Raw genomic sequence first — 15,080 nt, 5'->3', positions numbered from 1 at the left:
GCCTTGACTGCCTTTCTCCAAGATACGAGTTATGGCTTGACCGAACTTGCCTGATACGCCGCCCACGAGTTCCACCTGACGCAGTTAGGTATAGTAGCTATTATTGCAAATAAAATGTTTGGCATGGTCTTTACCCGCATTTACTCCATATAGTTTCAGTGAATGTATCCAAATGTCGACAAGCCCTTGGTATGCAAGACGGTATAATATCAGATGGACAAATCAGTGCCTCTTCGGAATATAATAGCGAACATGCTGCAATCCAAGCTAGGCTGCACCTTGCACCAATAACCGCAGACAAGGCTGGGTCTTGGTCAGCAGAGAGAAATAATTTAAATCAATGGTTGCAAGTGGATCTAGGAAGTCAGTACACGACGGTAATGCGAGTCGCAACGCAAGGAAGGCATGATGATAGCAACTGGGTGACAAGGTATAAGCTACAGTATGGCAATGACGGAGAAAAATTTCATTACTACAGGGGATCAGGCGAAATTTCAGTTAAGGTAATGTAATTAATGGATCTACTGCACTCACTGGTATTTCATTCAAACTTTCAGCCTTAATTCCGATCCAGAGACCCAAAACTTTAATCTTTTTAAGGTGCGAGAACAAATTCTATAGGTCATAACTCTCCATTTGTTTAATGTTTTTCATTCAAAAAGAATGGTCCTTTCCCCGTGGATATCACAATAACTTATCTAACCGTATGTTAAATACAAAATAATATGTCTAAAAAAGACGAAATCAGAACATACCACTTTTATAATTAATAATTATTCGCGTTCGAAAGAATCAAAAGTCGCAAGAGGAAGAAGAAGGTGGGTCACTCGCCTTCAGAAACTGCAAACTTCTCGCAGAATGCTTCAAATGAGAGATATAAATTTATTTAAGCAATTGCAACGATGAACATTGATAAACCATTAACGGTTCCTATACTTTTTTTAACCTAGGATTTTATTGGAAACTCTGATCGAGACACTGTCGTTTTTAGTGAACTAAACCCGCCAATCTATGCACGTTTTATCCGCTTTCGACCACAACATTGGTTTGGCCACATAGCTATGAGGGTAGAGGTCTATGGATGTCAAGGTGAGGAAGTATTAATGTTCTGAATAATGAAAAAAATGCAAAAAACATACGACTTTATGCATTATTTTCATAATCTTTCAACTTTTATTTAGTCCCCTATATTGTTCTTTAATTCCTTCTACCACACCTCCTGCAGTGCACTAGCATTTTTTGCATGTGCTCGATTGCTGTCAATGTTTGTAACTGCGGGTCAGGATTGCGTCAACAGTTGTGATTTACCAACAATCCGTGCTTGTTTGTTGTTGTTGTTGCTTTTTTAGTCTGTTTTTGATTGTTTGTTTGTTTGTTTTTTTTTTACCATGGAATTTGAGGATGAATGTAAGTACCAAGAATTTTCATAGATTTCTTGAAACCCTCAGAATGTACGAAACCTCTCGGCGTGGGCAGTGGTGCGATATTTGAAAGACAAATGAGTTCTTCTTCCCAACTGGACGATGCTCATGCCGCTGTGCAAGGAAGACTCAACTCCAGGCCAACTGAGGACAAAGGAGGATCCTGGTCCGCTGCTTCGAACAACCGCAACCAATGGCTTGAGATTGATCTGGACAGTCAGAACATCAATGTGACCCGCGTAGCCACTCAAGGAAGACATGATTCCAGCCAGTGGGTGACGAAGTACAAGCTGCAGTACAGTAAAGATGGTGTAAACTTCCAATATTACAAAGAGCCAATGGAAACTGCGCATAAGGTGGCACTTATTTGTTCACAGACAAGTTTACTTCAGTTTCCTTTTCAAATTCCCTTTAATCATCTTTATTTGCCAAACACCGAATTTCCGTCGCATTAGTGTATTTTTTCGCCTTTAACCTGTAGTTATGATGCCCTACAGTCAATGCTAAGTTTCGTAACACCTTAGAATACTGATTACAAAGATGAATTGTCTATTAGATAGGTAGAAAGAAACAGATTACACCTTGTTATAAGGAAAGAGGTGAGACTACTTCACATTTAATATCTCGACAGTGGTTTAGCGTGGTGTGTACTCTCATCGATGACGATTTCGTCATCCCAGGGGTCAAAATGTTGATTGTCGATGCTTGACTGTCGATTTGTTTTCTTACCACATATCGACGTCAAACAAAACGATTCTTTCAGTGCGTGACCATTGCGTGACACTTCAACACGAGCTTCTGTAATGCTGAGCTCTGTACTCTTATCGACAACGGCAAAAGGGCTGATGAGATTGCGATGTTACTGCCAATTGTGGTAAAATTAGGATTCCACGTGAGTTCGGTAACAAAGTAGTACGCTTTTTTCTTAAAAATGTATACTTTAACCCTAAATATCACGATTATCGAGATTATAAAGAGTACAATTTTTAGCTGAGACGGCACTCCATACTATTTTCAATCTGTAGATTTTTGATGGAAACGTTGAGCAACACGCCGTTGTTTATAATGAACTTGTCCCGCCTATCAAAGCACGTTTCATCCGTTTTCGGCCCGTTGACTGGTATGGTCATATATCAATGAGAGTAGAACTTTATGGATGTCAAGGTAATTTATGATGTGTTTCCTTCCTAAAGACTCTCATTCAATTCATCAAGCGACCAAATAATCGAATTCAGACTTGTTAGGTTCGGTCTAGGATGTCTATGATACCTCCACCTATAGCAAAGGGTGCGAAGTGAATCCGAGATCGTCTTTTTGCCGAGTAAGTCTTGATATCGAGGCATTGCAAGGAAGCATATGTATTTTGGTACTTGCCTGCTAGTATAAGGATATGGTATCTCAAAGTGTCTTTTCCACCCTTTAGATGACCGTCCCTGTGACACATCAGTAGACTGGTGTGGATGGAAAAACGAACGTGGCTGGAAAAGTATCAAACATAAAGATCTTGATCAAGTCTATCAGAATGAAGGTGGCGGTGGTAAAGGTTCGCAATTACTTCTTCAGAAGCTTTATAAGAATTAGATGTCTTTTGTTTTGATAACAAAATATTTTAGTATTTGTAAAAGACATCGAAAAAGAGATAACGATAGCGCTACTTTATGTATTATTTTGCTTCCGCTATGCTTTTTCCGTCCAAGGTTTTAGTGACATCAACAACTTCGAGGTCCTTCTCCCTGACAGCGAGTACGGTTACATATCATTATCTGATGTGATACTGGATGAATGCTGTTTTACCATTTGCTTCTGGTTGAAAACCGCTAGCAGCGGCTTCTATATAGAATACAATAATGCAGGATCAGCCAAAGAGAACAAGACTCTAGTTTTTGGAATCTATTGTGGAAACAACACATTTTCCCTTCAAAGCGGGAGCGAAAGGAGGTATCAAAGTGGAATCAGTGCAAGGTTGCTTCTTGTCTTACATTTGATTCACAACCATTGCAATTACCCTAACAGAGATGAAGCCTGAAAATTATAACTCGTTGGCAAGTTAACTGCCTAGAACCGCAGAACCTCAGTCTCTCTGTTTCTTCATTCAAAGCTTATGAAATAGTGTCAGTCAGTATTGAGTGTGATATGCTATCTGTAATTACCATTTACCGAATGTTGCAACAAAAAAGAATGAAGAGAAATTATAAATAAGGAAAAGCTAAAAATTTTCCACTCAACTAAAAATTTTCATTTGAATCAAACAAAACTTAAAACATAATCAAATAAGTCTTCAAACAAATCCAATAGGGAAGAAATGGGAAGTTTTCTTTGGGTGAATATGAACAGTGTCCTTCCATCTTCCTGCACAGCGAGCAGTCAATGGACGTTATGGACTCCACCTGGCACCACGTGTGTGTCTCCTGGGATGGGAGAGTTGGGCTACTTGCAGTTTTCAAGGATGGTCATATAAATTTCAAGTTAAATGACTTTATGGGGCCCCTACTTCAGAAGCCGAATGAAGGTAAGTAGAAGACATATACTATTTTTCTTAGGGGCTATGGGTGAGGGACCTTCTGTGCAATCTTTTTTTTTTTTCCGGATATGAACGGGTTCAACGAGGGAATTAATGCTAGATGATATTTCAATTTTAGGTTTGATAATGGCAATCATTTTGCGAAGTTAACTTATTGCTTGCGGTTAAAACATGAGAGGCCCATGATAAAGGAGGAGCTCTTCAATCAAATAACTCAGTCACTTTCACCCTTTGCTCCTATCGACCCGTGGACAACATGCTTTGCATCTTTTGATCCGCTTAAACGAATTTACCTAGAGAAAAATGTGTTTTAATTTGCAAATACAGGAATCGTGACGATTGGTTTTAGGAATATAAATGAAACTGCTTCTACTGTTCTTGGTAAACTCAGTGGCTTCAATATTTGGAGTACCTTGGTCACAACAGAGGAGATACTGCGCATGTCAAACGGATGTGGCACGGAAGCTGGCAATGCGATGGCCTGGGGAAAAGTTAGAAATGGGCTGATTGGGGAAGTGGAGATGAAATCACTTCCAACTTGCAACGATGGAAAACGTAAGGCATACTTTAATAACTTCATCATTGTCATCGTTGTAAGCCAAACACTAAGATCACTTTTGTTGTTGTTTTGGTTTTCGTTTTAATAATAATCTCTTTATAAACGTGTTTCATTCCATCAATATAAAAGGATAGTTTGATAGAAGAGCCATCTCCATGTCTGTTGCTTAATTTTATGATTTGTCTTTTCTTATTTTGTTTTCCTTGTGGTTATTGACATTATTTCCTTTTCCGTTCTTTACTCTCTTTAATGGTGATATCTCCTCGAAGGTAAATCACTCGTGTCAACCAGTAGTCGAACAAAAATCATCTCTATTCAGTTAGTCTAGTTCTCTGTCATGACCTATTCAAACTAATGACGACAAGGAGTTTTTTTGACACAGGATTGCCTCAGTCTTCGGCTGGCAGGAGGTGATTCTGGGTTTTAATGAAATTGCAGCATGATCAGCGCAGAATACTACAAGTCTCTAATATGTTGTGGGTCAAAAGTTTTTTTATCAGCGTTGCTTTGGTCTTTTAAATGAAATTTGAAGGAATGCGCGATCCTTTTTATCACACGCGTGTATCATTTGCCACACTCAAAATTCATAATCAGGATCACAAACATTGTGATTGTATGACCAACAGGTGCCAGGCTTGTGGTAGATACCGTCGATTTGGAGCCAAATGGGACCGCAGTTCTTGTGAGCCAGACATACAATAGATCAAGTGACGGGAAAAGCAGATGCTTGAGGTTTCGCTATATGCTGCGGGGATCTGGAGATAAAACGTTGACAATTTTCCAGAAAACAGGAATTTATCGTGAAATACCCATCTGGACTTGGAAAGGCAACTCTGGCCGGGACTGGATTTATGGTGAAGTTCCGCTGACCTCTACTACGAAGTTTAAGGTAATATCAAAACTGCGGAACTTACTTTAATTTACCATGGCTACCACAGAGCCTTTTGGTGTCCTCGCACTACAATGATCATGCAGGCCATTAATTTTCTCTGGTCATTTAATGGTATTACTGAAAAACGTCTTCCACAATACCTAAAGGTAAATTAACAAACTTCTTTTCCTTTTTTTTAGATTTTGATCAAAGCTCAAAAAAGCAGGGAGAAAGACTTGATTGCTTTAACAGGGATATATGTCAAAGAGGGACTCGATTGCAAACTTAGGCCGCTGTCGGCAAAACAAGGTAACTCGTTTACATGTACCCTGCCTTGCATTATTACCTTATGTTATATGATCTTTTTATAGTGGCTGATAAAATTGGCTTAAAATTTCAAAGGAGGAAAGACTGCATTACTTTTAGCCCGCTTTCCAAGGATCTTTTCTTTTATAACTCCATCGGAACTAAGTTGACCATTCGTTTGTTCATATATAATCTTTCTATATATTTCTATTTACAGCTTGTAATGAGGATTTAACTGATCCATCAGGATATCTCTTTTCACCGGCCTATTCCGGTGATGTTCTTGATGATATCGCTTGCACGTGGAACATTACCGTTCCACGCAATAACAATATTCGCTTGGAATTCCGAGATTTCCGTCTTCCAGACCATCCCACATGTAAGGGCTGTGATCTTCAAATTTTCGATGGAAGTGAAACGTCTGCTCCTGCGATAGGTCGATTCTGCGGATATATGTATCCTCCTATTTTCATTTCTTCATCAAATAATCTCAGGATTGTTCTGCGTTGTGCTGCCAATCCCTACACAGCAAGATTCAAGATTTTGTATAACTCCACGGCTGGTATGAAACGCTACATTTCTTTGAATTTTTTTTGCAACCAAGCATTTTTTTTGGACCTTCCACTTTCAGAGCTCTTATGAAAAATGCGATAAAATAATGGCATGCACTTGTCACGTCATAACTTCATGTTATTGTTTACTTTTCAATTCTTTAGCTCACAAGAGTTTAGAGTCGTCCTGCTCACTACAGCAAGGTACACAAAGAATCTTCAGCTAATTTCCGTTCCTTTTTTTCCCTTTGAATTTGTGCCTACATTTTGTGAGACTGTATGAATTATTATCTCATATACCTCACTGTCGCAAATAACTCCTATTTAAGTCAAGTTTTGTTAGCTGTATAAAAATTAATGAAAAGGAGCTAACTAATTTAGTCTTTCTTCAGCCTTTTGTTCCAAAACTAAAAGTATTTCGGTGCTTCTGTTTTACTTCAACTTGCAAATGAGGATCTTAACTTACTCGCCTATCAATCAATGCCAATAACCTTGTGTTTTACAATGCGTCCCAGAATGCCCAGCAAGCTGCAAATGTGAAGAGTTTGGTGGACAAGAAGATAAGAAGATACTGGTGACCGGAGAAGACTTACTTAATGTACCGAATCACCTTCCAACAAACGTTGGAGCAGTGTATGTGATATTTGGGGTCCTTTTTATCTTTAATGGCCTCTTTGTTTTATCGTCTTTTCTTTCCGAACAACGAAATTGCTAGTTCTTTCCTCCTGTTTCGCTAAATAACTGATATTCTTTTTATATGTTTAAAAGGTTTTTTGGCCAAAATCGGATCTCCCAATTGCGCGAGGAGGACTTCATAAACCTCTTGAAATTAGAATATATGTAAGTAAACCTATTACTTTTGTTTAAGATTGTTCATTACTTTATTGCAGCGACTGTATTAATCTTAAACATTTTTCTGTAGCTAATGAGGATTATGGTTGAGAAAACCATTCGATTTTTTTAACCAACGCCTTGATTGACAAATTTCGGGCGAAAGAAGTTTTCCCAGTACCTTCTGGACTGAGATGAAAACAAATTTCTCAGTTTAAAACTCAATGTCCTTAATTTGAGCTTAAAGCTGTTGTGTTACCGATTTATAACAGTTCTCATCTCTCTCTTCCCCTTCCTCAGCGATTTAAGCTTCAATTCACTGCTTCACGTGGATGAAGACAGCTTTCAAAATGTGACATCCGTCAAGACACTGTAAGTATCAATCGAATAGTCATTTATTTCATAGTGACAGAGCAACTTTTCTGCCCCGTAGTCTGGTGCAAAGTCGATGATCACATTTGTCTCAGCAATCGATATTTCTTTTCTTTTTGTCGCAGGAGACTTGATTTTAACTTTCTTCGAGCTCTTCCTGTTGGGGCCTTGAAGGGACTACCCAATTTACGCGTACTGTGAGTTTCATGTGAACAATGTTATTCTTGTCCTATGTGTTCCCCTTGGGACATAAATGTGCTTAGGTCGAACTTTGCACTTTGGAAAGAGAGAAGGAGAGTACGGGGAAAGGGGTTTTATGTTATGACCTATTTTAAAGTGAGTAAAAGAGATTGATTGTTTTATTTCAGTGACTTAGGACGGAACCTTCTTCGGGTTGTATTCGGCGAGATGCTCGATGGACTTTCGAATTTGGAAGTTTTGTATGTACTCATTTTCACTATTCTGATAGTTTTAAGTCTATGATAATTAGCTTAATCACCTCACCTCTCTGTTTTGTTTGCAGGAGTTTTCGCTCTAACCAGATCGAGCTGCTGGAATACGGTGCTTTTAAGAACAAAAGCAATATGACTCATCTGTAAGTGCACTAAAATGGTCTCCAGCTCACTCAGGTCACACTTGGTCACTCAGTATTTACTAACACCAGTTGATTTTGAATGTCATCGGAATAAAAATCAATGGAAAACATGTGACCGGCCAATGGAACCATGGGCCTGATTTCCTTAAGAGTGGGTAGCTCTATACAATGGATAAATTTATATCTGGTGGATAGCACAGTATGTTTTGTCAACGCTTATACGCTGGACAGCTATTTATCGATTGGATAGCATTATCCGCCCTTTGAAAAGCTAGGCTCTATTTTTTCTGCCAATCAGCAGATACATGTTTCTTTCTTTTAATTTTTTTTTTTTATTTTTCATTTTCCAACAATATTATTCTTGTGTACATTTAGGTACCTACAACATAACAAACTCAAAGAAGTGTCAAATGGGATGTTCAAAGACCTTATGAATTTGAAAGTATTGTGAGTGAATTTTGATATCATAGTCAGCACAAATCCTATGGAAAGGGACAATAGTATGACTATATTGCTGTATTTGTTATATGGTTGTTCTATTTAAAACACAAGGACGTCGTATATTACATGTTTTGAATTTTTTATCTTAATGAATTATAAATTGCTTTTATCCCTCATTTTCGAAGGATATCAAATTTAAGTCAGGTTTCCATTGAAAAAAAATATAATAATAATAATTATACATATGTAATATATATATTTTTTTATCAGACCTCGAGACATGATGATATTATCTTTCAGCTGACATAGCTAATCTTTTGTTGTTGTCGTTATTATTGTTGTTTTTATTAATCACTGGCGAGACATTTCCTTAATTTTCTTAATTATGTGCTTTTTCTTACCGTGATCTGTTTGAAATCTCCAGAAATCTTAGCAGGAACAAATTAACAACTGTTTCGAAGGAAACCTTTCAAGGGTTGAAGTCACTCGAATATTTGTAAGTGTACAATGTTGCTGAGAAAAAGTAAATTATCCATTTCCCTTTCGTTTGTACCTGACAGGAGAGCTGTATTCACATTTTGTTAGTTACTTAATGATTTGATTTTCAGCGAAATAGTAATGAAAATATAAAGTTAAATTATATTGAAAACCCTTCTACCACAACTATTCAAGTATTTACTGCAGTTGATGAATGGTTGATCACTTTTCAACTCAGTCATAAAGGAAGATCAATGATACACTGCGCGAAATGATTTTTTCCACCATCAACCAAGTTGCACAATGATTTGAGAGAGAAAAGAGAGAGAGTATTATTTTATAAAAATTTGAGATCAGCGAAATTCGTTATTTTCATGTTGTGATTGAATAATTAAACGCATAATTCAATTTGATGTGAATTTCTTATGCATCAGTTGAGTCGATATTGGGACACAACGGAAAGTGAATCAGTTATTCTTGTTTACTTTGTTGTGCATTAATTCAGGTACCTGGGTGGCAACAAACTTACCAGAGTACCTCCAGACGTATTCAATGACCTCAAGAAGCTCAGATATTTGTGAGTGATTTGCTTTTCAATCTTCATCAGTCTAAGTTGCGTAAAATCTAAAGGCAGCTCATTGTACCAACAAACAAAAACTTGATCATGATTTTTTTTACTTAATAAAGGAAAATTTTCTAAATCAACTATATATTTCCCACTTTAGGATTATGGGTTAAAGTCACTGCTCTTTTGAAATTAATTCATTTTTAAGGCCCTTTTTAATATCCAGACGTTCGACCGTTCCCCCGTTGTAAAATGACGCATTCAGAATTTTGTGAATTGTCGTATAAGAAAGCAAGATTAAATTATTAAAGAAATAAAGGTGAGGTTTCCCTATTTTGCAATTTCAACAGGAGACTAGATCACTTCATACTCTGTTGTTACGCCAAGAAGTCAATTGAAGGAGTTGCTTGCGATTCCCCAGTCAATGAATTCTCGAGCTGCGATGACCTCATGAAAAACAAAACTCTTCAAACTTGTATCTGGATTCTGGGAATCTTCGCCTTCTTTGGTAACCTGTTTGTCATAATATGGCGAATCATCGATAAAGAGGAGAACAGAGTCCACTCATTCTTATTGACAAATCTAGCATTTGCCGACATGTTCATGGGTGTCTACTTGCTGGCAATTGCCATAATGGACGCAAGGTGGCAAGGTGAATATTTCAAGCATGACCATGAATGGAGATCTGGTTGGGGTTGTCGAATCATTGGAGTTTTATCGATGCTTTCCAGTGAGGTATCTGTACTAATTCTAACAATCATCACCACGGAAAGATTTATTGCAATCGTCTTCCCTTTCAAATTCAAACGCCTGACCATCAGATCCGCTGTATTCACCTGCACAGGAGCGTGGATATTTGGAATAGTTATCTCAGTGATTCCCATAACCGGAATAAACTATTTTTACGATCAAAACGGTGATTTTGGTTTTTACAGTCGTTCAGCCAGTTTGCCTTCCTCTTCAACTGTCTGAGGGAACCCGGCCGCTTGGCAATACTCTGCCTCCTTCTTCATTGGGATGAATTCTATTTCTTTTACCTTTATCCTGGTGGCTTATATCTCAATGTTTTTGACGGTGAAGCGGGTAACCCATTCTATTCGATCGACGAATTTAAACAGAGAATCCGCTATGGCCAAGAGACTTGTTTTCATAGTCATGACAGACTTCTGCTGCTGGATGCCCATAATAATCATCAGCATTTTGTCTCTGACAGAAAATTTTAATGATCCAGACAAAATTGCTTACGTGTGGATTGCAGTGTTTGTTCTTCCCCTCAACTCTTCCCTCAATCCAATCCTTTACACGTTTTCCACCGATAGAGTAAAACGTAGCTTTAGCCAGAAGGGGAAAAATGTCACTGGTTTCGTTATGAGACCTTGAACAGACCTACAGAAGGTGGGTATTTCTGTTAAGGAATAGTTTGGTGATCCTATTCTGAATGCTGTCTTCATCTTAAAGATTTGAAGCCGTAGAAATTATCTTATTCAGCCGTAATTTAAGTGTGCTACTATTTCATCGTATTCACTCTCAAAAGACTGCTGCAAAAACAGCGAAAGCAAAAATAAGTGTGGGACAAACCATCTGGAAGCATTTTCAATTGAAGCCTTCTCACACACGTTACACGACACATCAGAGCCAACCTAACTAAATTATTTAGTGATTGTTCAAAAATTATTCTAAACTGTCAATTTATATGGTGTGTTCCAATCACCTTCAAAAACTCCCTTTTTCTTTTCCACCTTGAAACGTACCTTTGTTCATGATCAGTATCCTTTTATCTTTTCTTCTGAAGATCGATTGTCCTGTTCCTCGAACATATCTGGAAAACGTTGCTCTCTAAAGTCCTTTCAATTTCCAGCCCCAAGCCAAAAGCAAGGGTATTGAAAAAGCCGGAGGTCGGCGTGTTGTCGTTCACGCTAATCTAAAGCTGATTGAAAGAGTAAATATCTTCAAAGATGATACGCTGGAAGAAAATCCATGGTAAGTACTTCTTTGTGAAAACCAAAATGGCGCTTTCGTGGCTACCGACCAGTGAAGATAAAGTTACGAGACTTGATCCATCATGTAGGTCTTTGTTCCGCTCAAGCTATCTTAAGATCGCATCCATTTTCAGAGAGGCAATTGCAAGAACCAATCATGTGCTATATATTTATTAATAGCTAGCAATCACTCTCCGTGGGCGTTTAGGAACATTTACCTCGATCAAGGGAGAGCCCTTGGAGTGAGGCTTATTTGACGAATACATTATTTCTCCCTTCATATATTACAGGATGCTCTACATAAAGACCTTTCTCATGCTTATTTCTTGAACTTTTCTTAAAGTGTGAAATTAATCTTGTTCTGATTACTTTTTCTATCAACCAATCTTGCGCAAGGATCTTGAATGTCTTACAAAAATTGGCAAGTAGTACACCCTGTGTCACTTACCTTGGACTTACAATTGCAATGCATGACATGTAAAAATGAGTATAAGCTTCACGTCACCTCTCGCTGTTACAGGGTTATGTTACAGCTTGGTGCGAGGAAGGAGGTGTTCTCAATGTGGTGTTGCTAAAGTACTTTGGAAAAGAAATGAAGGAGGACTGGAATCGGGAAGTGAGTGTAGTGCAGAGCCTCTCCTGTGACGAGCAGCCTCTGTCCAATGTGTTACACTATCGATGGCACAACAAAAGTAAGTGACCGTAATCAGTTTTTTCAATTTAACCATCAGTTTTTAGAATTGCCATAATTTGTTGTACCATTTTTAAATCCTAGGTTACTTACTGCTCTATATTCCATAGAAGTAGTTTTTCACTTTGTTGTTGTTGGAAAATCAGGATCTGTGACATTCACAATGCCACAGTAGGGACCTTTTTTATCGATTTCATAGGTGCTGTGCTGAACCTCTGAAGCTATTTTTTCGTTTATTTCTTTAGCTAGCGACCTGAATATCGAGCAAGGCACGACGAAGATCAATGCTTTACGAGGAAAAAGTTTGTAAGTTGTTAATGAATTAGAGCTTTATTACCAAACATATTGAAATCACCATACATTTGATAACAAGTAAAATTACGGATTTTGAATCCTGCGTTTCCATTTTTTTCTAAAAGCCTGATATGTTTCGACTATGTGTCGAGTTCAAACTCTTGAAGATTTGATTTGTGAGAAAGGAACTGTCATCGACTTCGAGTCAATTTGTGCGGTAGCTTGTGACGTATTAGGTGCAATAGAAGGACTACAGGGACTTGGAATACTTCATAATAACATCACAACACGCAACATTCTGATCAGGACCGGGCCCTAGGTAAGTGAAGTGGTTAAATTATTTCACTACTCTCAATAACTCTCCTCTAGTTAAGGAAATTCAGTTAAAAAAATAACCTACTCATAGCGTGTTGCTGTGACCGGCAAGTGTCGCATATGTACATATATCGATTATATGTTGGGCTACTGCAGACTTTGTCCTTCATATCGAAAAGTCGACCAATTATGATTGTTCCTTATTCAAAGGTTGCTTCACTTTGAAAGTCCTCGTAGTTTACACACACACGTTTCTTCGAGCTTTTGGGGATATTTCGTGAGAGACAAAGTACATTTCACTTGCATTGCTTTTTCCGCAGTACTATATGGCCTATCTCTGATTGAATAGAAATCAGGACATGAAAATGTCCAGTGGCGGAAAAATGTTCTTTGGTTTTAACAAAGAGTGTAGAATAATACAATGGAGATGCGTTGTTCCTAGGTCGAGTCCTTCCCGGATCAGTAAATGGGTTTCGTGTTTCCGGATAGTCCTTGTTCTACACTTAGACCAGGGTTGTTAAATTGCCAACCTGATGTGCCTTCTGCCCGTTGAGGTTTTCCATCAAGTTCCTTGTGATATGGTCTATTATAAGTTTTTTGAATATTTGAACGCATGTTTAATTACAGAGACGTAAAGAAAACCACTGAGTCAGTCATAACTCTGCCACCCTTCTAGGCCCATTTATTGTTTGTATTGTTTTGAGTTGGAGATAAGTTATGGTTTATGACCTCCATGCATTTCTTTTCATAGATTCCTCCAATACAAAGCAGTCTTAGGTGGCCTTTCTCTCGTGCATCCAACTGTGAATGGAGAGGGGAAAACCCGCGTTGCACAAAAAAAAACCAAGCTCTTGGATGAACAGGAGTTGTTTTGGTAGCCATCTTGAGCAGTTTGGACAGTTGTTGGCCACACTACTAGGACACTGTCACGGCTCTTGTGAACAGTTAAAGGTGAACATCGATAAGTTTTATTAAGTTAAATTTTTTACTCCTTGGACAGTGATTAAAGATACACAGTGACTCTGGCATATATCTTATCTTTTTTTTTTTCAATACTACATGAAATTATGGAATCTCTGCTTTGAGGAAACACCAGAGAAGAGGCCTACAGCGTCTAGCCTGCGAGAACTCTTGGAAGAGGTCGGGTTGCACAAGGGTTTCAGCATGATTCATTTGTTTGATCTACCATAACGGGCAAAAACACTAAATCAGCTAATATAATAACATAGATTGGGCTGAGCTTTGAAAAATCAAACAATGTGTGCCCCCCCCTGCAGCAATGAAGGGTACAAGCCTTATCCAAAAAGCCATGTTTATCTCGTCAATAACGGTTAGAATGCATCTACAACAACAGCGCATTAGTATTCTGCTTGTAAATAGTTAAACCTTTGTAGAGTCATATTTGGTACGGAAGGTGTATTCTGTTAGTGAAAAAAAAAGTATTTTGAAAATGCTCATTTGTGCTCAAGAACCATCTTGTAATCTGCACCCACTTGTTACTTTAATCGTTCTTGTTGTAATAAGATTGATTGTGAAATAAAACTAGCACTTTGCACACCTGATTTAGTTCAACAGAAAACACAACTGCCTTCTACATTCCTCCACATGAATTAAACACCTCTAATGTATTAACTTTTGATATATGTAGTGACCCTAAAAAAAGTTTGAAAGGATTGCTGAAACAAAGGTAATGCGTTCTATTTAGGTTTAAGTTGGACGGTACGTAATACTTTCATATTTTGAGAGCAAAATAATTCCCTCTAGACATATTTACAACCAAGATTGTTACTCTCACTTGGCGTCTGGTGTAGTCCTCAGACCTCTACTGAACATTCGTTTTAACTCCAAGTACAAACGAAAAAGACCCACAATGTCCCAATTTTCAGCTCTCGTAATGCTCCGGATCGCCACTTAGTTAACAACCAAACATCCAGACGGAAGCTGTTTAATATGCTTTTAATGTCCGCCAATCATTCTTTAACAGTTCGTTCACGAATCACCAGGGCAAGAACAAAGGAACACAGGACTCGTGGTTGCTTAATTATGGCATTGTTCTGCCCCTTTGAAGTTGCCCTTGCGGTTCCGATTCAAAGTTTTCTCTCTTTCCCCAGCGAATATAACACGAACTTTATTCTCCACAATTTTCTTTGGGTTTACAGTAGGATTCCCAAGTAAAAATGAAGAAGCAGATTCAACCACAAGAGGAAGCAGTTTTAGGGAAGAAGGGCCACTTGACTTTTCACCGTTATTGACGGAGGCACTACTTGTCTGTTATTGCATTGGGATTATGC

The 15,080-nt window shown here is 38.1% G+C and overlaps 1 protein-coding gene across 1 annotated transcript in view; it reads left to right on the top strand.

Annotated features, from left to right (window-relative positions):
* The window catches only part of LOC136280404 (uncharacterized), a 43,631-nt gene extending 29,651 nt beyond the window's left edge, over positions 1–13,980 (top strand). Inside the window, 35 exon segments of the mRNA XM_066165425.1 lie at positions 154–503; positions 951–1,089; positions 1,449–1,777; positions 2,447–2,585; positions 2,845–2,949; positions 3,119–3,359; positions 3,779–3,930; positions 4,270–4,497; positions 5,128–5,390; positions 5,573–5,681; positions 5,896–6,240; positions 6,395–6,433; positions 6,745–6,862; positions 6,998–7,069; positions 7,361–7,432; positions 7,558–7,629; positions 7,801–7,872; positions 7,956–8,027; positions 8,403–8,474; positions 8,893–8,964; positions 9,451–9,522; positions 9,861–10,455; positions 10,457–10,484; positions 10,487–10,879; positions 10,882–10,905; positions 11,303–11,332; positions 11,335–11,403; positions 11,406–11,494; positions 12,010–12,185; positions 12,430–12,486; positions 12,600–12,630; positions 12,632–12,793; positions 13,541–13,645; positions 13,648–13,746; positions 13,852–13,980. Of these exon segments, the coding sequence (XP_066021522.1) occupies positions 154–503; positions 951–1,089; positions 1,449–1,777; positions 2,447–2,585; positions 2,845–2,949; positions 3,119–3,359; positions 3,779–3,930; positions 4,270–4,497; positions 5,128–5,390; positions 5,573–5,681; positions 5,896–6,240; positions 6,395–6,433; positions 6,745–6,862; positions 6,998–7,069; positions 7,361–7,432; positions 7,558–7,629; positions 7,801–7,872; positions 7,956–8,027; positions 8,403–8,474; positions 8,893–8,964; positions 9,451–9,522; positions 9,861–10,455; positions 10,457–10,484; positions 10,487–10,879; positions 10,882–10,905; positions 11,303–11,332; positions 11,335–11,403; positions 11,406–11,494; positions 12,010–12,185; positions 12,430–12,486; positions 12,600–12,630; positions 12,632–12,793; positions 13,541–13,645; positions 13,648–13,746; positions 13,852–13,980 (5,120 nt within the window).
* Positions 13,981–15,080: the final 1,100 nt, after the last annotated feature.

Source organism: Pocillopora verrucosa, chromosome 4 (genome assembly GCF_036669915.1).
Source record: "Pocillopora verrucosa isolate sample1 chromosome 4, ASM3666991v2, whole genome shotgun sequence".
Classification (NCBI taxonomy): domain Eukaryota; kingdom Metazoa; phylum Cnidaria; class Anthozoa; order Scleractinia; family Pocilloporidae; genus Pocillopora; species Pocillopora verrucosa.
This window is presented reverse-complemented; position numbering and strand designations above follow the sequence as displayed.